This window comes from Peromyscus eremicus, chromosome X (genome assembly GCF_949786415.1).
Source record: "Peromyscus eremicus chromosome X, PerEre_H2_v1, whole genome shotgun sequence".
Taxonomy (NCBI): domain Eukaryota; kingdom Metazoa; phylum Chordata; class Mammalia; order Rodentia; family Cricetidae; genus Peromyscus; species Peromyscus eremicus.
In genome coordinates, this window is record NC_081439.1 from 78,162,747 (window position 1) to 78,187,412 (window position 24,666).

The 24,666-nt window shown below is 35.6% G+C and overlaps 1 protein-coding gene across 2 annotated transcripts in view; it reads left to right on the forward strand.

Annotated features, from left to right (window-relative positions):
• Diaph2 (diaphanous related formin 2) overlaps positions 1–24,666 on the forward strand; it is a 752,478-nt gene that overhangs the window by 467,881 nt on the left and 259,931 nt on the right. For both annotated transcript variants that reach the window (XM_059251575.1, XM_059251574.1), the window contains one exon: positions 12,229–12,353. In XM_059251575.1, coding sequence (XP_059107558.1) covers positions 12,229–12,353 — 125 coding nt within the window. The remainder of the gene's footprint in view (positions 1–12,228; positions 12,354–24,666) is intronic.

The following is a 24,666-nucleotide window of genomic DNA, read 5'->3' on the forward strand; positions in this document are numbered from 1 at the left end:
GGATAACTCCCTATGCATTGGAAGAAGCACATCTTCACTTGGCTATATCCAAGCTCATCCAAATTCCACAAATACTCTACTACTTCATGTATAGCAAGCATGTGGATGAGTGATATGCAGGTCCTCTTCAAAGGTAAATTCCATTTGAATAATTTATTAAAACAAGATCATGCACAGCAAAAATCACAGTCTACAAACTGATATTTTTCTCTTAATATAAAATCGTAAGTTCTATTTTATTAATCCATTTCATAAATTTCATATTAAAGTGTATACATCTTTCATAATAATATACTAAGCTTTTATCAATCATTCCCTTATTGCTGATTCTTCTTTGTACATCATGTTTATACTGCTATAAATAATACTTTGTGAATTTCTTTGATGAACTTTTTTTTTTCCTTTAGAAAAAAATTTTTTGACAGTTTACAGCTAATATACCCATGCCAGGGGTGCAGGGGTGTAAATATCTATATGGTTCCCTTTATATCATAAAAAGCACAAGGTAGTATGTGCTTGTTAATAGTATAAGTAAGAGAAATGCTGTTCCATTTCAAACAATATGGGAATCCAAGACATCTTGACCCTGAAAATGATTATTATCAATGTGGTGTTGATGAGCCATTTAAAGTTGATGGAGTTTTTTTTTTTTAAAAAAAAGAGAAGTTGGGGTGTCTAGAAAAAAAAAGAAGTAGGGATGGCTCAGCAGATAAGAGCACTGGAGTCTCTTTCAGAGGATCCAGGTTCGATTCCCAGTACCCACAGTACAGCTCACTACTGTCTGCAAGTCTAGTCCTAGAGGATACGCCACCCTCTTCTGGACTTTACAAGCCCTGTACATATGTGCAAGCAAAAGAACCCATACACATTTTAAAAATGAACAGAAGGCTTCTTTAAGACTTTTATTAATATCTAGGGTTGCATTGCAATTACTGGCATATAAACAAAAGTGAATGTGTGTAACGTCACATTATTCTACTTTTATTAGAGGTGTGTACTTGTCTTTTCCTTAAAACAAAGGAAAACAAAGCCAAAAAATAGTTTACCAATAAGGAACTGAAGCAAATAATTGCAATGACTGTTCAAAAGACAACAACATTGAAAGTGAGAAACGTATACATATGCTCAAAGAAAATTGTAGCGTACAAGCGGGAAGAAGACATATTATTGAATAAGCCTAGTGGAGTCAGTAAGAGAGAAGGTGGGGCCAAAGAAAGATGAAACTTTTATTGTCTTAACCACCTTTGATCCCTTCCCTTGTACCAGTGTTAATGTGCCAATTTTATGACTTAGGAATAGAAAACAGTTAGGTCTTTGAAGTGTTTCCTCCTCCTCATAGGCAAAATTCTGACAGGTATTTTTATAGTTTTCAGGCCTTGAATTTTTTTTTATTAAATGAACTCCTATCACCTCCAAATGCAATTAGCTTCCTGGTTGTTATTGGCAACATTTGTTTCAAGAGAAGTGTTACAGCAAGACTTCTCAGCAAGGCAAAATATCTTAATTGAAATATCCATGGTGTTTGTATGAGTAGGGTAACTCAGGGAAAGGGAAAGAGAGGAAGTAGGAATAAATTAAAAGCATAGCCCAGAGGGAATGACCTTAACCAACATCTAGAAATGTTTGTACTTGAAATGAGGCAGGGATGCAGAAATTATTACCTAGATTTATAGAGCCAGAAAGTAACTTCAGACTAAATTGTATCATAGCAATATACTGAAACAATGTAACTGTTCTGAAGCAGGATCTATATGCAAATGCCTGTGGACGTCTACTGTCCAGGCAGACCTGCTTCAGCAGCTTATTTGAAATTTCAACTTAGATGGCCCTTGTATTTAAGACTAAGTAGGCCAAAGAATGTTTCATCACTTCCTTGAAACCTCTCTGTTTATTGCTGGTGCCAGAAACCTGGGAATCATTCTTATTAATTCCTTCCTTACCCCTCACATTTCATCTACCATAAATGTAAAACATCTCTATTATCTTTAGTCATTGGCTGGAAACCTTTCAGAGCTTTCCCACCATACTTAGGGTGATACCTAAAAAACTTATCACAAGGCCCCACTTATCTGTTTAACTGCATTGTTCCTCTTTGGTACTATGCAAAAATATCTATTTCTAGTCGATTTATGAAATGATGATAATCAGATAAACAGTCAGTCTTTGTCTTATGTATAGATCCTTTTCAGTAGTGAAGAACTCCAAGAACTATCAAAATGATATTCTTTTAATTACCTTAGTTAGCATTGCCTTATTTCTGGGCAGTAGTTATCATGTTAGTCTCTACAGTAAGGTAGAGGAGGAGATACAGTAAAGTAATGAAGGAGGAAGTGCAACCATAGAGTTAATAGACCCCTGCAAGCATCTTCTGTCTGACCTATAACCCTATTACCCACAGAACAATTGCTAATCCAGGCAGCAGTAATGTGGAGTAGACTGAAATGGCTCCAGCATTATGACCTCAGCATAATGCCACAGATGCCATGACAACCCCTGTTCAATTTAAGTGAAATTGATGACTTTGTACTTGTACTTACCTGGGGACTTCATACATTAAACATGTCCCCCAAAAATCTGGGTCAAGTACAAGAATAGCTATACTATATCATACAATCCTAGTAATTTCCCTAATGAGTTCAAGAACACAATTCCTGAAGTATTTGTCCACGATCACAAACCAGTAAACCCAAGAAGATGATCTTTCTTTTCATGTAGCATTTTAGCCTTATAAAGATACTCTCTACATATATTTAATTCCTGCTTAGAAATCATTGAAATGGTTTACCAATCCATATGCTCTTTTATATCCTAATGAGCATATAATATACTGGAAGAGAGTTGCTATTAAATGACTGCTCCCATGAAGGCATTGTGAATGCACACTCGAAGAGTAAGAAGTTAAGCCTGGCTTAATAGCAGTAGCCTATGGTCTCAGCACTGGAGGCAGGCAATGGTGAGAGGATCTGAGCTTCTGGCCCAGCCTGGGATATATGGTGAAACCCAGTCTTAAACAAACTAAGCAAATAAAAAAAAAAACAAACAACAACAAAAAAAAAAAAAAACAGGTAGTGTCTTGGTGAGAAACAGTGCTCATTTTATCATCCTTGATTATCACATCTTTAGCAGTATAAGTGTAAGTTGCTTTCTAAATGATTTTCTTTTCTTTTTGATTTCCTTTTTAATAATAGCTACTTAATCATTATTGTTCAGAGTGGAGCCACAAATAGCTATGTACTGAAAAAAATCCAGATTTTACAAATTTAAAATTTTAGATTTCTTGGACTAGAATTATTTTTCCTTCTAGGTTTAGTCAACATGCCCTCACTTTTTATAGGTTTTGTTTTTCTATGACTTTACTAATCATTTTAAGTCCTTCTATTGTCATATTAAGTAGCTTCTTTTGACAGTATTTGCTTTTGTTATTCGTTTACTGATTCTAAGATAAAAGGAAGAGCACATTGCATACATTATAGAAGTGAAGATATTAGTATAGGAAATCATGAGGGATTTATCAGATGGTTCTGGCTGTTGTGTGATACTCCTCCTGTGGAGACATGTGTAACTGTTTACTCACCTCAGATCCAAGTACAGAAACCACCCAAGTGCAACTTGCTGAACCAGTGAGTTTGGGTGAAGTTAACTCACAAACATGTGCATGAGGGATTACTGACAAAAGCAGAAATGACTCATAGACATGTGTGTCATCAAAGCCCATGCCAGCATAGGTGACAGCTTATGAAAGCAGGAAACCTTGGGCTCACTTCACAATTTGCAGCTACCTCAACAGGTTGGAGCATGTCTCATCCAGGTAGCTCAGCTAGTCTGAGCCCCTTCTAGGCAGCTCAGATTGTCTGATACTCTGTTAGGCAGTTCAACTGGTCTCTCTTTTAAATGACTAAACTGTTTTGAGAGTCTCTCAGCAGTCCTTACTGCCTATATGTGCTTGGATAGGGAGGAACCTAGTGAGTCTTGTCAGTTTCAGGAACTTCCTGAACCTTTTGAGTTCTTTACTCCTTGAGCTTAACAAGTTTCCTGCAGAATGAAGTGTTTCTCCTCCATTTAGAATATCTTGTGTCTTAAGAAGCTTCATTCAAAGATGGAACAATTTATCTAGTAGGAAATTACTACATAATACTGCCAAAGGTTTTTATAAAAATAGCTGTTTGTGTGGAGAAAAGGAAGGGGGAAATTATGTAACTATATTATAGTCCCTCAAAATAAAAAAAAATGTTTAAAAATATAAGCACATGAAAGAATGTGGATATTCCAATAATAGTTATATCTTCCATGTACCTTTATAGGATTTTTTTTCATATATGTTGGTCCTCTGTTTTAGAATCTATGATTTGGTTTTGTCAATATCCATGAATCTGATACCTCTTAAGCCTTGAAGGTGAATTTGCAAGGAGGGGGAGTGTCAAATTTGATTTCTTCAAGTACTAAATCACCTGAACACAAAGCTATTCATTATAATGTTAGTTTTATAATTGAAGATGGACTTATCCAATCCACTGATATACTCTACAGCTGTAAAGAAAATGAATGTGAAAACTATATATTAATATTAAATAGTTATAATTTTTCTTAATAAAACCAAGTAAGTTGAGCAAAAAAAATGAGCATAATAAACTGGTCATGGTGTCACACACCTTTAAATCCCAGCATTCTGGAATCAGAGGCAGGCAGATCTCTGGTCTACATGGCAGGTTCCAGGACAGTCAAGACTATATAATAGAGAGACCCTGTCTCAAAAATAGAAAGCCAAAACAAACACAACAAAAAAATTAGAATAGCACTTCCACCATTTAAATTAACTCGCCATGGAAAAGTTAACATGTGGATGATCAGAAATCTTTTTATTTTGAAAGGAAAATGATTTTTTTTTCCTCTCCTTTCTTTTCTTTTCTTTTTTTGAAATGGGGTTTAGATACATAGCCCAAGCTGGGTAACTTTGAGCCCCTTTGCTTCTTCTTCCTGAGTGCTGACATTTAATAAAAACATTCTTCTTTAATGAAATTTGTTTTTCTGATAATGAGAGCAAATGATTCCAAAGAGACTCTATCCAGCATTGCTTTAGAGGAGCTTCAGCTTGCTATGTACTTCTCAATCCTGGCCTTGAGCTAAGACTGTCTGTAAAAGCAGGAGATTTCAATTTGTTTTTCACCTTTGATTTGAAAATTCACACATAGTATTAGCTGTAGGCAGAATAACAGTTGCAGGGTAGACAGCAGGTGAAGGGGGTGTGATTATTCACGGGCAGCTGTCCACTGCTGTTGATTTTATAGTAAGGATACAGGATGTTTTCTCCCACTAAATCATTATTTAGAAAGTTTCAGCCTTTTTCTCCTTCCTCCTCAATCCAGCTAACCTTTAGTCATACCTTCCATTGTTTATTGGTAAATTTTCTTTCTATTCTCTGGTCAAAGCTTCACTTCTTTATTTAAAAATAATGTATTCAGATTGAGGTTTTTAGGCCTAGAATCTCAACAAATACATGACACCAGATGCTGAAATGTACTTGCTGAATTTTTAAGAGGTAACCAATGTAATAGTTTTTGTGTTTAGTTACTGTTCTTTCCCCCTCAGTTTCAGTTCAGACCATGTTAGGAATTCAGTTTAGAAAACTAGCTTGCATTCAAGGGGACATGTTATAGGGATGTGTGAACATGGAGAGATAACACCTATTTTTAAGTTACAGTTGCAAAGAATGCTACTTGAACTGGCACACATGTATAATCACAGCCTGGAAAAGATGCATAGTGAGTTTCAAGCAAGTATTGACCATATAGCAATACCCTGCCCCATCCCATAATAGAAAAAAGAGTGCTAAAGAATGATAGCTAAGGTGCATATTCTCTTAAATTTTTAAACAAAATTTTTCTCCCAAGTATATGTGACTTCTGTTTTTCTTTTTTGGGTGTTAGGGGTTAGGAATTTCAAATCAGGGTCCCATTTCCCACTTATTTTCCTTAAATTCCTAAGAAGCCCATGCTGATGAGATTCAGCCATTGTTATTATATAAACATATTCACTGCATTCACATGTATAGCATTTATATATAATGAAACTATTAGCCTATAAATGCATTTGAGAAAGAATAAAGCAATGTCCATTGTTCACAGTACTTTTAATGTCTCTTTCTCATACATGCTTCATGGATGATGAGTCATTTTAATGGCATGTGTCTCAGATGATAGTAATTCAACTGAATGTATCAAGTTACAGAAAATTAGAGAAGGCTTGTAAGTCACATTTGAGCCTGTTCACTCTTAATCTTAATTGAGAAAGTTTTTACATGGCCTTTCTTTCAGCTCAGATGTAAAAGGAGTTCTGCTACTCTGTCAGTGTTTAAAATTAATAGAAAATTTTAAAGCAGAGGGAGAAAAAACAAATTCATAGGTAAAGCTTTTATGTTTATAAAAATTATACATTCTAAATACAGTCTAGAGATTCTTACCAACATACTATGATTTTATTTCCTTAAATGCCTATTAGTTCTCTTGTATAGTATGTACTTGAAGAATCTTTCCATCCAGTTTCTCACCTAAAATATTTCTTTCACTTTGCTTGTCTTTAAGAGTCATAAATTAAAATAATTTGACTAAAGATCAGGCTACTATCATATATTTGCTTGAAACCAAGAAAATATATACATATATTTTTCAACTGAAGCAAGTAGATAAATAAGATTTGTAAGGAAAGTTTCTCCTACATATAACTCAAGAGAGTATATACGCTTAAAAGGTTATTTATGGAGTACATGAAAGAAAGCTATAAGAAAGAACCTGATAGCTATAATTTAATTTTTAGTGTTATAATTCAGATTCAGTAATTCAATAGCAGATGTAGAAAATGAAATGAGAAAAAAAAATGAAGTGCCACCAGACTGAATAATCAGTCATTAAAAATGTCTATAGTGGGAATTTACTGATATAGAAATTGTTTCCACTGTCATAAAAGAGTCCTTAATTTATATTAGTGGACTAATATAATGACAGGCACAAAAATACACCCTGAGCCTGAGGCCACTTAGAAGACAAGCATTCCTAACCCTCTTGTAGTGTTTAAATATTTTTGGAGCACTAGGTACTGTCAGCACCAATAAAAGTATCCCCGCATCTTCTCTTTCTGCGAACTACATAAATACTTATTACAGGTTTTGACAGTTAATTATGATTTTTGCAACATTTTACCCATTTTGTTTTTTATTCTTGTGTGTGTGTGTGTGTGTGTGTGTGTGTGTGTGTGTGTGTGTGCGTGCCTGTGTGTGTTGTACATGTGTGCCATGGTAAATGTGGAAAAAAGAGGATAACTTTTGGGAGGAGGTTTTCTATTTCCACCTTGTTGGAGGCAGTCTCCCAGTTCTGTTTCTTTGTAGCCTTCTTCAGGCTTACCTTACTTGCAAACTTGTAGATGATTCTCCTGTCTTGCCATGGGTGTTGTGGGGATTACAACCTGGGATTCCTGCTTCCTCATCTGGCTTTTTATGTGGCTTCCAGTAATTGAACTCAGGTTGTCAGGCCTGTGTGATAAACATTTTGTCCATTGAGCTATCTCATTGACTCCAGCTCTTAATTCTTAAGATTATAGCAGTGTGTCCCTGACAAGTAATCCAGCAGATAAACCCATGATGATTCTTTTTAACACTATTGGATTTGTTCAACATCTTTATAAAACTCTAGGAATACACAATAACTTTTAAATGTCCCCAGGGACTTTTGTACATGGTTTAGTTTCAAAAAATATTCTTTAAATTTGAACTTCCTTATATTTCTAACAAATTTGTTATTCCTTGCTGTAATTATCATTGCTTCCCAGATCTAAAATTCCATTTACCTTGTGAATCTATGTACCAAAAGCACAAATTAAATTTAGTTCCCTTTATTAGAAAAAATACTAATATTCAATTAAATCAGAGCACAGTAGGGCTAAGAGGTGAGGGAGATGTCTCCTTATTGTCTTAGATTGTGAATACACTGTTTATGTACAGTAGAATTTTTATACTGGAAGGTAGGCTACAGAGGGGAAGATAATGGCATATACAAGGATTTTAATACCATAAGAAGACTAGTTGAAGAAACTGGTTGTAGCTTGACTAGATTGAGAATATGTGACCAATGCTTTCCCTGCATAATCAAGAGTAGACTTGATTACTATTTCTGCAAAGCAGATTTAGGACTAATGGGTAAGAGTTTAACTATGCTGATTTGGGTAAGATATTAAAAAAATAATGATATAAATTGTCAAAAATATCCCAAACTAACTAAGTTACATAGGTTATAAGGAATACTATGTTCTGCATCTAATATGTGTATACTCTAGATTACCTAGGTACCCCTTTGGTAACATACATGCCCATCCTACTCCAAACCCAGGCCAAAGCAGTCTGTTAATAGCCCTGGAAACATTTGTTGATAGAAGCCAGCAGGTGTGTGAAATGGATATTCCCTCCAGGCAACTCTTCTAAGATACTTTTGTTTCATATGGAGGCAAAGATCAACTATATAATTTATAAAACCCAAGGTGAAAATAGTGATGTGGGCTGGAACTGAAAAATTATTATTTTCGAAAATAGTAAAATCAAACCATTAAACAAATCCAGTGGTCTTTTAAGCATGGCCCCCCCAAGTGATTGTATAGGTCTCATGCTCATGAAATCATGAGTAATGGATAGACATTGAGAAACTATGCAGTGAGCTGTAGTTGCTGTAAAACTATGGCCAGCTCTGTAATTTAACCCTCTTCTATTTGCTTTCTTCCTTTTATTCTTCATGCCTGTTTCTCTGGAATTATCACTCTCACCTCCAAACTCAATAAAACACTAATAAGTAAACTGTATCATAAGCTCTGTTTTGCTATATAAATGACCTTTTTGTGATTTCCCTTTTATACACTTCTAAGTCAAAGTCAAAATGATTTTCCTCAATGCAAAGAAAAATATGTAATTTTACAAATGCTTGCATTTTCATGTAAAGTAGAATTACCAGGTCATTATGTCTCAAGCATTTTATGCTTTTGTTCAGTTACAATATTAATAATTCATTACAAATGTAGTACAGAGAAACTAATAAACTAATAAAGGGTTCCATTACTTTTCTTCCTTTTCCTTTTTTCTTTCCAATTGTCTAAGTATGTCCTTCAGATCTCCATCTTATGTGTATTTATAGGTAGGATTCAATTCTACACATTTTTTATAGTTGCATAATAGTTGATTTGTGAACTGCCAATCATTATCATATGTAACCTCTGCTATAATCTTAGTTATAGAAATGGGCATAAATATGAAGCAGTATTTCTTAAAATATACATATTAATTCAGTAATTATTCATCGAGTATTATATATAAAGTACAAAGTATAAGTAATAAAGGAAAAGCAAAGACTTAAGAATTTGTCTTAACATTGCAATTACCATCCTACATGGGGGCACAATGAGGTAAGCTTTAAGCTCATCCATTATAAGGGTGTTCATGATCAACACCTACATACACACACATAGCTAAGGTAATTAATACATTTGTTAATATATGGGAACCTTCAGAAATAAAGATCCATGTAGAAGTGTCATTTAGACAATTTCATGCTAGTAGAATGGTGGAACAACACAACAAGACCTTGTATGAAGCATCACTCCTCTCAAATAAAAGTCTTTAAGAGAAGAGAGAGGAACAGGAAACTTTCTAGTACTATGACTTGTTTTGGGGAAGAAGAATTCTACTTTCTATGAGCTAGCTGCATTGGAAAGGGGAAAATTAGATTCAGTAACTCTCATTCTGGAGATGTCAGGATAGGAGATCAAAGAGTGGTTGTTTCTGAAGCCTTTCAATCTCCTGAGGTCAGAGAACACAACAGCCACCAGATACAGAGGCCAGAAAATGGTGGCACACACACCTTTAATCCGGGCATTCCAAAGGCAGATATCCGCCTGGATCTCTGTGAGTTCAAAGCCACACTGGAAACAGCCAGGCATGGTGACACATGCCTTTAATCCCAGGAAATGATGGCAGAAAACAGAAAGGTATTTAAGGCGTGAGGACCAGGAACTAGGGCCTGGTTAAGCTTGAGGCTTTGAGCAGCAGTTCATCTGAGATCCATTTGGATGAAGACTCAGCAGAGGCTTCCAGTTTAAGGAAACAGGATCAGCTGAGGAATTGGTGAGGTGAGGTGGTTGTGGCTTGTTCTGCTTCTCTGATCTTCCAACATTCACCCCAATACCTGTTTCCAGGTTTGTTTTTATTAATAAGAACCGATCTGGACAAATTTATGTAGAACTGAGGATCTAACATGTAAAATTGGTAAGGCCCTTCTGGAAATACTGGTTTATTCACAATTCAGTAAGAAAACATAGCTTAACAAAATATTGCAAATTTATTCAGAGTTTGTATGACATGGGAGCTTTCTTAAGAAAATTAATAGCCCAAGCCTCAGCATTGTCTTTTAGTTGATTTGGTGAAGAATGGAGAATTGTAAAGATATGTGAGAGGAAGAAGAAAATGTCTGTGCTTAGTGTAGTACATTGGGAATGGAGACCTATTTTTGCTCCCTATTTTCCTCTTCATAATCAGGATGCTCCTTTGCTCTGCTTCCAAGGAGGATACCTGTCACTACTATAGTTTAGACTACTATGTCTTCACACACACACACACACACACACACACACACACACACACACACACACGCCATGTTCTTGTAACCCGAGTGACCGAATATCTAGTCAATTTCACATCTTTTGTCTTTCCAGTAAATAGCTTAGGATGGGAAAATAGAAACCTTTTGAATAGTTGGGAAGACTACAGAGAAAGAACATAAATGATAAATATTCAGTTTTAAAATCAAAGTGATTTGCTTCACAGTAAACTCGTCCTTTATAAGCAGTGATTGCTATAGCATTAGCAAAGTTTGGGCAAGGCAGAACAGTTCTTCAACTTCTACCATAGAGAATACTTTCCAACTTGTCAGATCTAAACAAGTGGAACTCTATTGGACATAACCATTTATACTGACAGATTAATTGAAAAAATAATCTTCAGTGTTAGTATTTTATTTTCAGTCTCTTGAACTTCCATGTAAATTACGTTGATTTCTCCTTGTTGAATTATAAAGGTAAGCTTGTCAGGGTGATGAATTTGGATCAGAATAATCTGACTGAAATTTGCCAGAGGGTTGATTTAGTCAGTCTCTTAAATTTTTCATTGTAATGCTGATATGTTTCTGAAACAGACAAAATTTACTAGAATAAAAACTGTGGTTTTCTATTTGTGTTTCATAGTCTTCAATGAGAACAGTGTTTCAAAAGTATGGATTTAAAAACTGGTGTCACAGGCTATGTATCAAGTTGAAACCGTTCCCTTGTCTCCTCAACTTCATCAGATTTTGTTGAGATTGATAGAAGTGTCTTTGTACACAATTCAAAATATAGTAATGTAGTAGAAAATAGTTAAAAGATTTCTTTCTTTCTTCTTCTTTTTTTAATGTACTCCTGAAATGACGGCACCATGAGAAATCCAGTAAGTGTACATGTATTTAGGAGCAGTTTGGATACAACACTTAAAATTATTAGTTGTCAATGAGAGAAAAGGAAAAGAGCAGAGAATATTAGGGATAATTAAAGCAAATAATAATAGTGTTTGAGGGCACGTTGAATCTTTGTGCGTGTGTATGTGTGTATGTATTCACTAGGGTTTGCTCTCCACTCGCCTTCTGTATCAAGAGTTATTTTACTTGTATCTATTGAGTATTAAATCTTAAAGATGGGAATTTTTACACAGGTGTTGGTTTATTAAACTCAAGGCTTTCCAAAAATAGGCAAACATTTCATCCTTTTTTATAATTTAACTTTAAATCATTTATATAACCAAGGACACAAATTGACAAGATAAGATTTCTTTGAACCTTAGTTTTTCTCTTTAGTCTTCAATTTAGATTTTAAAGAATAAAATATTAGGTGTTCCGTCAATAAATTTAAATAGAAATGGGTTCATCTGAACTAATGGCTGAGTAAAATGGTGACATTCCCGTATTAAATATGATGATTTGGTATATTACATTACACATTTTCATTTACTTCATATAGAGTAGAATTTTTATGAGCTGTAATTCAGAAAAATGTGAAATGACTTCACGGAACAATTCTCCACATTTTAAAAAAATCCTTTAGCAGATACTGTTCTTAGTTGTTTTGTGGAATAACTAGTAAAAGATACTAAACACTTTGCACATTGTTCTTTAGTTTCAGCTCAAATTCTCAAGAGCAACCTTGCAGCAATGGAACAAAACATTCTTCATTTGGAGCGTGACATCAAGAACTTCCCCAAAGCAGAAAGTCACCATGATAAGTTTTTGGAAAAAATGATGATATCCTTTATTTATTTAAGCATTTGTTTATATGTTTGTCTGTGTAGCTGTTTATTCATCTATTTACTGTGTGGTTAGTTCTAGACTCACTAGTCTACAACTCTAGATGAATTTGGTGTAAGCTGCTTTTTATATTAGCACCATAAATTTCATTTCACAATGTATTGAACCTGGTAGTGTAAGCAAGGGTACAATTAGATCTGAAAAAAAATTGCCATTTCTCAAAGACAAATTTTATTTGAAAGCCCACAAGATATGCAAGGTAAGTTTTAGGAGGTCTGATTATACCTGAAAGAACAAAGCGAATAATTCTCTTTTGTAACCAAATTCTTAAGGATAGAATCAGCCTGAGAAAATGATTTTGGAGGGAGGGGTTATACTTTTCTTTCTTCTTTGGGTATATTCACGTGCATGTTTTGAGGGTATATATGCATTTTGAGAAGCAATGAGGGAATGAGTAATATCAGTAGACTGAAAGATAAATGGATAGATATATGGATGGAATGAGAAACAAATTGATCAGTAGTGGATGTATTTAAATCAACTATAATATATGTATAAAGAAAAAGTAAATATTTCTTGCTACATAAACATTTAGGAAACTCATATTTTACATACAATATACTGATAATTACATGCATATGTGTACATATATACACATACATATGTATTTATGTATGTATTTGAAAAGAGAATGTGAGAAACTACATTTAGTTTGAATTGTTTAGTGTTCAAGCTGTTGTCTGAAGATAAACTACATTCAGAGCTGATTTTTTTTCTATTCTGGATTTTCAGAAGTAAAAGCCATATCCTCCTCCTCTGGGTTTAAATAAGTATCTTGAACTGCAGATTGATTCACTAGTTTATATCTCTAGAGGGAATAAATACTGCAATTTCTTTATCAGATAATAAGTAAATTCCTTCAACAACTATATGGAAGTCACCTTCTTTCAAGGTTAAGCCTTTTTCTCTTCTCCTCTGTTTCTTTCCTATGCAACTTAGGAATTATGGCACTGAACCTAAGAATTACTTAGGACTGGTACTTGGCATATATAAAAAATTACTTTCCACAGTTAGTTTTTCACCTCATAAAATAATGCTGTATGGTGCTTTAGTGATGCTACATTTGGAAATAGGAATATTGGATGAACAAGTTTGTGAGCCATTACAGGCAGGCCCTCCTCATCTAGCCTTGAGTTATGTAACCGACCACACTGAGATACTTATTATGAAACTTTTACTTCATTGGGGACTAGATTTATTTTTTTTACCTTTCATTTTGACTCTTGTCTCATATTTTTAAAGTTAATTTGTGATCCCCTTGTTCTGTGGAGTATTTTCTTTTACAGTTGGCTTATGGCCACAAAACAGCTTGCAATATTGAGTCTTTGTTGCTCATTTTGGAAAAAGAAAGAAAGAAAAAACTAATTTCAAACCCCCACTAACTTGGCTTGTTCTTCCTATTTTATTTCTGTTTTTATGCATGTAATTAATCATTTTAAAATGGAAATGAGGGCCTTCTATATCTGCATGTTACAGAAGAACAGCTATTCTTTAAGTGGTACTAAAGTGTGACTGTTTGTCCACAAGGGGATTGGAAATGTATTAAAATGTATAGGACCGTTACTTTGTAGTTCATATCATGAAAAATATGGCAATTTTTTACCTACTGGCATTTATATACTCTCTCTATACTGTTCCTTTAGCAGAGATTATATCCTATTTGTTAACCTCTATGTACCTACCAAATATCTCCCACCTAGCACAATGTAGACACTCAGCAAATGTTTGTAAAGTCATTGGAAATTAGGGAATCCAAGACCCTTCTTTGACTTTTCCCATTTAGAAGAATATTGTTAAGAAGTAGTAAGCTTTCCTTATAATTATTTCTAAAAAAAAATCTCCATGTAAATCTTATCAAGTATTTAAGTAACATTGAATCACTGTTTTAGATCTTTCATTTAAAAAACTATGGTCAATTTTATAAGTTATGATTCATTCATTCAAAAATAATTGTTTTGTTTAAAGCTAGAAAAAAAATAGATAGCCCTCAAGGTACCAGTGTGGTGAAGCAAGCTTGAAATCCCAGTGGTTTTAGGCATGTAGAAGGAGGATTACCTTACATTCCAGTCCAACCTGAGCTACATCTTAAGACATTGTCTCAAAAAATTAAAAGGAAATGTTCTCCTGTGAATAGAATTGCTCTACTTCTAGCTTCTTGAACCCAACAGCTTTATAACCAAATGTGTCACTTTTGTTTCTTCTTTTCTCTCTAAATTGTTTCTTATTTCTATTTCAGAATAAAATAGTGTAGGGAAGAAAAAATCTTTCCTCACCCATTGCACAATGCACAGCTTAACACACCTATAAAAAGACAGATTAAAAGAGGAGCTATAAAGTTAATAAATGTGTTAACTGCTATAGGAGGAAGCCCTCAGCGGGGGAAAAAGAGTAGAGGAGGACTTTTTTATACACAGTTAAATAGAAGTCCAAATTGAAGACAAAAGGATGTGATCCAAGTGTAATAAATTGGGGCGGGACAGTGAGAGATGATTTAGCAAGATATTTGTTCAGGTAATTCTGGGCTTCTCTACATGACATTCCTTACCTCTGAGTAGAGGGCAGGACACATGTCACATGTCAGAGGACTAGGGAAGACAAGGAGAATGATCTTTGCAGCTCTTTATGACCTGTTCCTGAGATGAAGAGTTAGGCAATTATAGTTTTTGTTTGTTTGTTTGTTTGTTTGTTTGTTTGTTTATCTACTTCAGACGGTTCTGCCTTCTGAGTTTATCTCAGTCTCCTTCACTTTATAACACTCATTATTCCTCCTGCTTTGGCCTGAATATCTGTGTCCCATCCATAGTTCCTATTTACACATGATCTGCAGTATAACAGTATAAAGCACGTACCTTTTGGAAGTGATTAGATGTTAGGTTAAGAACACTTCTTTGATATGTGAATTCTGTTCCTCATAAAAACACTAAAGGAAAAAAAAAGAGCTCAGATTCCCCCAAACACACACACACACACACACACACACACACACACACACACACACACACACACACGGGAAGAGAGAGAGAGAGAGAGGCCATTTTGCTTTTTTGGGCCTTTGCCATAGGAGGACACAACAGTAAGGCTCAAACCATTACCACCAGACATGAATTTGCTGATGCTTTCATCCTGGATTCTTAGCCTCCAGAACCAGGATAAATTTCTATTACTTATGAATTACTCAATCTCAGATATTTTCACGTAGAAGACATAAATAACCTAAAGGTACCATATTTGGAGGAGGTATTTTCTACATCCTACCAATGAGAGGAACAAAACAAATGAAATTAACTTTATAGAATTATAAAACAAAGAGCTAGGCATGGTATCTGTATCTGTAATCCTAGTACTTGGAAGGTAGAGGAAGGTGGGTCGGGAGATCAAGGCCAGCCTAAGCTGCATTAGTCTCCAAAAGAGGAAAATAAATAGATTCAGCATGCACACTTTTTATAACCATAAAATTGAAAGATCATCTGTCAGAGAAATATTTATCCTTCAGTGCTAACGTGTTCATCACAACCCTAGTCTTGGAAGTTTTGTTGTTATTTGTTTTCATGAGATACTGGGGATCTAGCTCTAAGCTGTGTGCATATTAATCAAGTCCTATACTACCAAGCTGTACATCTAGTCCTTAGACTGAATTGAAATTAATAGGTTGCTAGGATTTTATTTAGGTTTTTCTTCCTCTTTTTTTTTTTTTTTAATCATTGAATAGTGCAGTTTTGTTTTGTTTTGCTTTTCTTTGGTTGGTTAGCTTTGGTTTTGGGTTTTTTTTCTCTTTTTTATTGAAAAACAATTTTTTCGTCCAGTATATTCTGATCTGGCTTTTCCCTTCACCCAACTCCTTCCAGATCCTCTCTATCTCCCTACACATCCAACTTCTTACCCTTTCTTTCTCTCTCTTTAAAAAGCAAACAATAAATACAAACAGACACACACACAAAACAACCCACAAAAACACACAAAACAACCCACAAAAACACAAAATTGGAAACAAAATTATACAAGCAAAAGACCAGTAAGACAAAAATACTGTAACAAAGCAACTTGAGACAGAAGGTCTATAAAATTATCCTTGGGTTTGTTTTGTGTTGGCCATATAATTCTGAGTATGGGACCTATCTTGAAGTAGGGTTAATATACCCAGTGAAATGCCATTGGAGAAGACAAATTTTCCCCTGTAAGCAGGTACCAATTGAAGATATCTTCTTGTTTAGGGATGGAAACCCATAAAAAATTAGTGTTGATAATTAACTCTCATTGATTGTTTACTATTTGTCAAGTGACCTAATTTTATATATTTGATACTTTTAAAGCTCCTGCTTATTAAGTGAGGAATAGCTTCTGTATCTACTGATAAAATTAACTGTCCTTATATGTGTGTGGTAATCTACAGTTTTGTCAAGATAGCTTCAGTAAATCATAAAGTTACTTTCTATAGTCCCACGTTCTTAATTCATTTTCAAAGGTCATCTCTTTTCATCTTTTAAAGTTACCGAGAGTTCTGTGTCTGTATTTGAAGCCTATTGAGGATATTGGTGAGCTGAGGTTCAGAATCATATCTGGCTAACTGTTCTTTGAAAAATAACCCATGCTTGAGAGACATGAAATAGTGCTCTGAGAATGAACTCATTGCCAATCTTAGGCCTTCTCTTCTAAGCCCGTATCATTGATACTACGTGCAACATTGCAACCTTGGCCAGCACTGTGATTGTGAAAGAGTCAGGTTATTTGTTTGGTTTTGGTTTCATATTTAGAAAACAAAACCTAGTAATTTTTGCTGGCCTGTGATATGATTGATGGTTGATGTCACCTGTAACCAAAGACAGTTTAACAAAACAAGAGCATGAACACTTTGTTTAACTGCTTTATGTGTCAAAGGAACCTTCCAGACATGAAGGCTCCAGAGGAAATGTCCACTTGCATACTGTCAGGTGAAAGAAGTGTCTAGTTCCACAGGAAAAAAAAATGATTAGATAAAAGTGGTAGGAAATATTGTTAATAATGTGGAGGGAGGAGAAGGTCAACAAGATTCTTTTATGTGTTTCCATGTGATAGCCCCCACTCACCATACACCATGAAGCAAGATAGATGCCTTTCATCTGTCTTGAAGGCAATAGCTAGTAACTTTCCTTGTTTTTATGGGTTGAGGGAGGTGAATTTTACTTTCACTGAGCTGAATCATTGGGAAAAGTCTTGTTTCTGTGGCCTTCCTGTTTTCCTTCAGCTCACAGTGGTTTGCTAAAGCATCCTGCTTTCTGTTAATGTGTTCTGAGACCTGATACGTGCTTCTTGCCCACCAACCTGTTTGCTCTCATCTCATCGTCCCCTCTCCCCCTTCTTTCCTCCTCAGGCTCTCATGAATGGATTATTTTAGTTACTATGCCAGGCTTTTTCAGGCAGGAAAGAAACTCATTCTTAAAAAGACAGCTGTTTGTACTTTTAGTCAAACTGCTATTTTGTTTGTTTATTTGTTTTTATTTATTTTTTGAGACAATGTTTGACTATGTAGTCCTGTCCTGCCTGAACCTCTCTACATAGAACAGGCTCACAGAGATCAGCCTGCATCTGCCTCTGAAGTGCTTAGGATTAAAGCTGTGTACCAGCATCCCCTGCTTTCTTCTACTTTTATGTGGTCCATCCTTAACATCTAAAACTGTCTAACAAAGCAAGTTAATCACAGTGTTGACCTTACTGCTTATATACTGTTGACAAATTTCTTAGTACATTTACTCACAGAGATTTTGTCAATGGCAAGGCTGTCTCTGGCCCCAAATCAGCTTAGCTTTTTGATTGACTGCTAGCTAAATCATTTCCCCAACTGGAGGACAGAGAGTGACTGAGCAGCAGGAGCACCATTAACACATTGACAAGAAGAGCTGACAGAATGTTAATGACATTAACACCCTGTCAACTAACTATCAACACCTGGGATTTCCTCATAGTGGAGGGAGAGTCATTTGAAGTAGTTACAAATCAAGTTACTGGGGAAGCACATTGTCCTTTCCAGACAATTCTGAACAGATTGGGGGTCACTACAGCACTGCCATTATGTTAACTTTTATTACACTCTTCTCTATTAGGAGAATATTTTAAAATAGATGAAAAAGATGTGGTTACTATTCAGCCAAAAGTATCGCATCATAGCCTTTATCACAAGGCAATAATGGGTTTTAGTGGGATGGCAATCCATTCTTTGTAAAGCAAATGTCATATGGATTGACAAAACAAAAACAAAGAGCACAGCTTTCTCCCTCTCTCCTCTGTTTTAATGAACTCTGTAGGCCTGGACATTTGCTGTCTTTCAAAGAAAAACTGAATTTCAGCTTATACTGGAGAAATGTTACCACATCTGACTCTGTCCTTACCCTTTATGCCCTACTACTCTGCGAACTTAAAAAAAAAATTAGGAAATTGAAAATAAGAATTTTTTGTTGTTGTTTCATTTAACAGCTTGGATAGGGGAGAGTATGGATTTTTTTTTCTTTTAAGTGTCATGGGGGAGACCCATGGACATAATGTTTATATTGAAAAGGAAACTGTTTTCAAAATCCAAAAAGTGCTTTTTTTAAAATAAAGACACTTTAGGTGGGGGTTATTAAGTTTCAAGTCTGGGACAAATGGTTGAGGTGCCTATTTAACATATCAGAGAAGATCTGGCCTGGAGGTTCTTCCTGCACCTAGCAATCCCTCCCTGTTACAGGTAATGACTGGCATACCCCGCCCCCTACCCTGTACTCTCTAGCCCAGGGAGCTGGGTTGCTCTCTCCTATATAATCCAACCATTTTGGTTGCTTGCTGTCTTTGTATGTTTGGGCCTCCTGGCTGCTGCACCTGGTCCGCTCATTTCCCTCTTCCTTCCTCTACCCTCTTTCCACGTTGCCTGGCTTGGTGTCATATCCACTCTAGACTCTCCCAGATGTCCCTGCCTCTGGCTATGCTTGCCAACATATCCATAGTAAACTTTCTCCTCTACTATACCTAGGATCAGTCATGTGTCTTTTCCTCTCTTTTATTTCTTCTTTTTTTTTTTTTCATTCAAAGATGTCGGTAGTTCCATGGTAGATTACGTTGTCCAACCAGTCCAAGACTCTGGGTTCTACACAACATGAGGAAGCCAAACAATTCTTTGAAATACTTGGACTGTTCATAGTAGTCTGGGGGACTCTAAATGAAATTAGAACATTAGTAGGAGGTAATGTATAAAATTAAAAATAGCAACTAAATAGTAATGATAGCAGCAATTATCAAAGAAAACCAGAGCCAAATAAAAGTTGTTTGGAGGCAACATTTATTCATGAATGATTACCCCAGTGGCAAAAACACTGAGTGTGCAGCTGGGCTACATGTACACAAGGGCAAGTGGAGATTTGTAATCATGGAACACAGTGGAAATTAAGGACATACTATTAGTAAGAGACTGAAGTGAAGGGCATGGAGATTCTGGCTATAACAGAAGCCAGGCTGGAGTACTAGGAAACAAAAGGTGGGAATGAGGGATTTGGCCACATGAAGAGTGGTCATATACCAACAATGGAAGTGGTACAGGGACATAGAATAATTCTCGCTAAAACTGAGCTTTTTTAGGCCATGGACAGCCTAAAGGTGAGAACTAATAAAAAAGCAGACGCAGAGTGGCTTTGATAAAGAGTCCTTTCACTCTTTCCTGAATACCATATATAGTTATATATAGCATAGTTTAGCATCCTAATGAAGTGCTCCAGACTAAGAGCTGGAGATATAGACAAGTTGATGGAGTGAGTGACTACCATGCTGGAGGCCGTAGGGCAGTCCATTGCACAACATAAACTAACATTCCTGAGGTGGAAGCAGGAGGATCAGAGGCTGAAAGTTACCCTCAACTACATAGTAAGTTTGCTGCCAACCTGAGCTAGATGAGATCCTGTCTGAATAAAATGAGGACATGACTACTCCTAGGTATGGTTGAGGAATAGGTTTTATTGTAGATATGAGGGAGAGAACAGCCAGAGGCATCTGGAAGAGTTCAGGCTGAACTGGGTGAAATAGACCAGGCCATGAGAGAGAAAGGGGTGTGGGGAGGAAGAGAGAGGAACCAAGAGAGCACAAAGGAAGTGATATAGGAAAGAGAAGTAGGGGAAGGGAAGGGAAGCTCAGGGGCTGGAGAGGTTTAGGGTAGCTGGTTGGGATGACAGGTGCTGAGGAGCATGAACTCTGTAAAGACTGGGAGAGACTGGTGGCCAATTTCCCCTTTGATATGTTAAATAGGCAACTGAGTCATTTGTCCCAGGTTTCTTTGAGACCTAACACTAGCTTTATGAATATACAAATAACAAATAGATATAAAGACAATGCTGGAGACTACAGTGTTTAAAGCTTCATAGTAGTTTGAAGATTTGGAAATATTTGTGCATGCATAACATACCTTGTGTCATGGGACCCAAGTCTAAGTGAGAAGTTCAATTTGGTTTCAGATTGATGATATGCCTGAGGTTAAATCATACAATACTTTTAATATTCCTGCATTTTGACTGTGACCTCTCCCATGAAATCAGGTATGGAATTTTCTGCTTGTATCATCATGTCAATGCTCAAAGTGATTCTGATTCTGTAGCACTTTTTATTTCATTCAGATTTTTAGATTAGGAATGTTCATTCTCCCTCACTTCCCCCAACCTTCCCTCCTCTCTCTCTCTCTCTCTCTCTCTCTCTCTCTCTCTCTCTCTCTCTCTCTCTCTCTCTCTCTCTCTCTCTCCCTCCCTCTCTCTCTCTGTGTGTGTGTGTGTGTGTGTGTGTGTGTGTGTGTGTGTGTGTATACGTGTGTATGTGTGTTATATAGTTATGTCAGCCTTAAGCAATCTCCAAGGCAAATCCTATAAGTGAAGCACTATTATTAGTCTCATTTTAATTAAACTCACTTAAATATGAGAAGACTAGAATGGATCAACCATGTGGTTGAATCATAGAAGTCATAAAATATGGTAGTGAGGATTTTGATCCAAATTTTGGTCTTTCAGACATCAGGACACATGTTCCTAACCTTGATGTTACACCACCCTTAAGTTCAGAGAGGTTCATAAATCTGAGATGAATTCCACATATGTTCCCTGTGAAACTGTTTTATTGCCTTCTTACAGTCTCAAGTGGGAAAAAATGTTCTTTTTGAAAAGATTGTAAACTAATTTAAATATTAGCTGCTTGCTTACACCATCTCCTCCAGAAAGCCTTTCCTAATCATAGCAATCAAAATTAATTTCCTTGTCCCTTGTGTTCTCATAATATTTTAATACTTTGATGATCTTACTTGCTCATTTGCCTGTACTCTGTTTATGTACATGCCTGCTTTGCACACCGGCTCATAAACACCTTTAAGAGATGCATTCGTTTTCATCTTTAAGTCTTTGGAAACAAGTCTAGCGTGATGTTTTCTAGAAAGTTAAGTGCTTAGTAAATATTTTTTGTTTGTTTTGTTTTTTGAAATAAGTTATAGCTCAGTGTATGATATGAAACTTAACATTCTGCCAAGTAAATAGAGAATATTGGGTTGTTATTCTAGGATGGCCTCAGTTTTCCCAAAAAAGGACCCTAGTACCTATCTAATGTTAGTCTTGTAGTATGTTTTGATTTTAAAGTGCCTGTATTAAAAATTATCTCTTAGCCAACACTTCTGTAGAAATTGCCTTCTAAGGAACTCTTGAATGGAGCCTGTGCTTTTGGGAGTCCGTGTGCACAGGACTTCTCTGTTTGATGAGCCTTGCTCATTTGAAATTCAGTCTGAAATTACACTGAGCATGAACTCCATTTTTCAAACATTGTCCAGGGAATTTGATAGACATTTGGTGCGTGATGGTAATGGTGAGAAGAGAATGTATTGCTGGTTAAAGGGTGCATAAACCCTTTCAAGCCACAGGAGACTCATCTGGGAAACCATCTTTTTCAGAACATGAAACGGGACTTAATTTGTCTAAAAGAGTTAATGTTCCCTCAACCTGACAATTCCTCATCATTCCTGCCACCAGAAACTACATTTTAAGAGATTGAAAACCTGTCTTTGGAATTCATTCATATTAAGTGGAAATAATAGAAAAAGCTTGAAAGTATACTTCATCTAACTTGATTATTTTATGTGTAAAATTTACGTATACTAGAGTATGCATATATCTATTCACAGACACAAATAATGAACCATTTTCATATTTACAGGATCACAAGTTGGATATAGTAATGGATCTAGGAATTGTTTTAGTTTTACATTAATTTAAAAATGACTAAAATATTATCAATTACTTATGACATTTGTGTTAAGTTAAATACAATTTTTATAGGTAATAATAGTAATATTAGTATATCTCTTTAAATACACTCTTACAGAAAACCCTCAAATATATACTATTTTCATAATGTAGAAAGCCAAATCAGTATTTTCTCCTTATAGGAGAAAACTATTCAGTTATCAGTTTATCAGTTCCTGATATACCTTAGGTAATGTATAGCAAGTAAAAGCTTTTGTTGAACACTTCTTGTTATTTTATTTTATTTTAAACTTTATGATATAGGTAGTAAATTCATTTTATTGGGTGGTGATTAAAAACAAATGACATTAAATCTAACCTGAAAGCAGTTGGTTGTCTCTAAAATATTTGTGCCACTATTGCACACATTGTCATATCTTGCCATGCTGGTCATTATTGCAATTCACAGGTTTCATATCTCGCTTAGACTGTTGATGACCCCCGCAACACTACCCCAGTAGCCTGAATAACACCTTCCAGGACTGTGAAAGCTAGCCAGCAGGAAGGAAGCCTCATGATCAGTAACAACTTGATTTCTACATGTCCATTGACCAATGTTGTGTGCTATCCTCAGCAATTGGGTCTTACCAACAAGTTCTCGTGGGCAAGCAATAACTAGAGCAATAGCCTATTTTGTTTGAGGAGGTTTTCTTTGGGATGCCAATTTAAGACAGATATCCTACACCTCTAACTGGGCTTTTTATTTTGCAGTCTTTGGCCTCTAAGGAAAAAAAATCCTCTGTGTTGAGATACTCCAATTAAAATCTCTCTCTCTCTCTCTCTCTCTCTCTCTCTCTCTCTCTCTCTCTCTCTCTCTCTCTCTCTCTCTCTGTGTGTGTGTGTGTGTGTGTGTGTGTGTGTGTGTGTGTGTGTGTGTGTGTGACTTGTAAAATTGTTGGTTTCCTGGAATTTTGAACCAAGAATACATTAAGTTGTGGATAAGGAAGTAAGGGTGGATATGGAAAGAGTTAAAGAGAATAGATGGGGGTAAATATGATCAAGATACACTGTGTAAAAATTCTCAAAGAATTAATAAAAATAATTAAGTAAATTTCAGCTGGGGGAAATGGCTTAGTGGATAAGTGCTCTTTCTATACATCATTAGGATCTGAGTTGAAACTCAGAACCTATGTAAAAATGCATGTATGTACATGTACACCTATAACTCTTACACTGTGTGGGGGTGGGGACAGTAGGATCACTGGGGCTTTTTGGCCAACAGCCTAGCTTCTGGCTCAGTTAGAGTTTCTGTCTCAAGGGAATAAGTTGGAGAATAATAGAGCAAGACACCTGATGTCCATCTCTGACTTCTGCACACACACACACACACACACACACACACGCACACACACACACACACACACGTCATACACACATACAAATAAATAAATGTTTAAACACAAATGTAAAAAGCAAGGGAATATATTTAGTAATGACACTACTGTAGTGCAAAAATTAGAAGATAAATTATTACATTGTGCAAATGCATTTGTGGTGCTGGGAATGGAAATATGTGATTTATCATTGCTTAGCCTATCAAATTTTGGTAAATAAATAAATATATATATATATAATATATATGGTGTGTGTTATGATTATATATATATGTATATACACATATATATTATATAAGACATGTTTTGGAACTTGTGAAGATTACATATTAGTTACTCATTTAAGGGTAAGAGTGGAAAAAATTCAATGAAAATTTTAATAGGATTTTAGACAAGCTTTCTAGAGGTAAATAGTTAGAAGGAGATTTGGACATATACAATTGATGTTGTCTGAGTAGATACCAAGATTCATTTGCTATGGGTCTGGTCCAGAATGTAAAGCATCTAATTATATTTTTTACACAGTTGAAAAAATGGATCTGATCATCCTAGTCAAGATATAAGTCTCTCTATCAGGGAAAGACCATGCCTCCAATAAATAGAAAGTTGACCCCACCATCTGGTCTCTACACATTTCAAATGTATGCACCT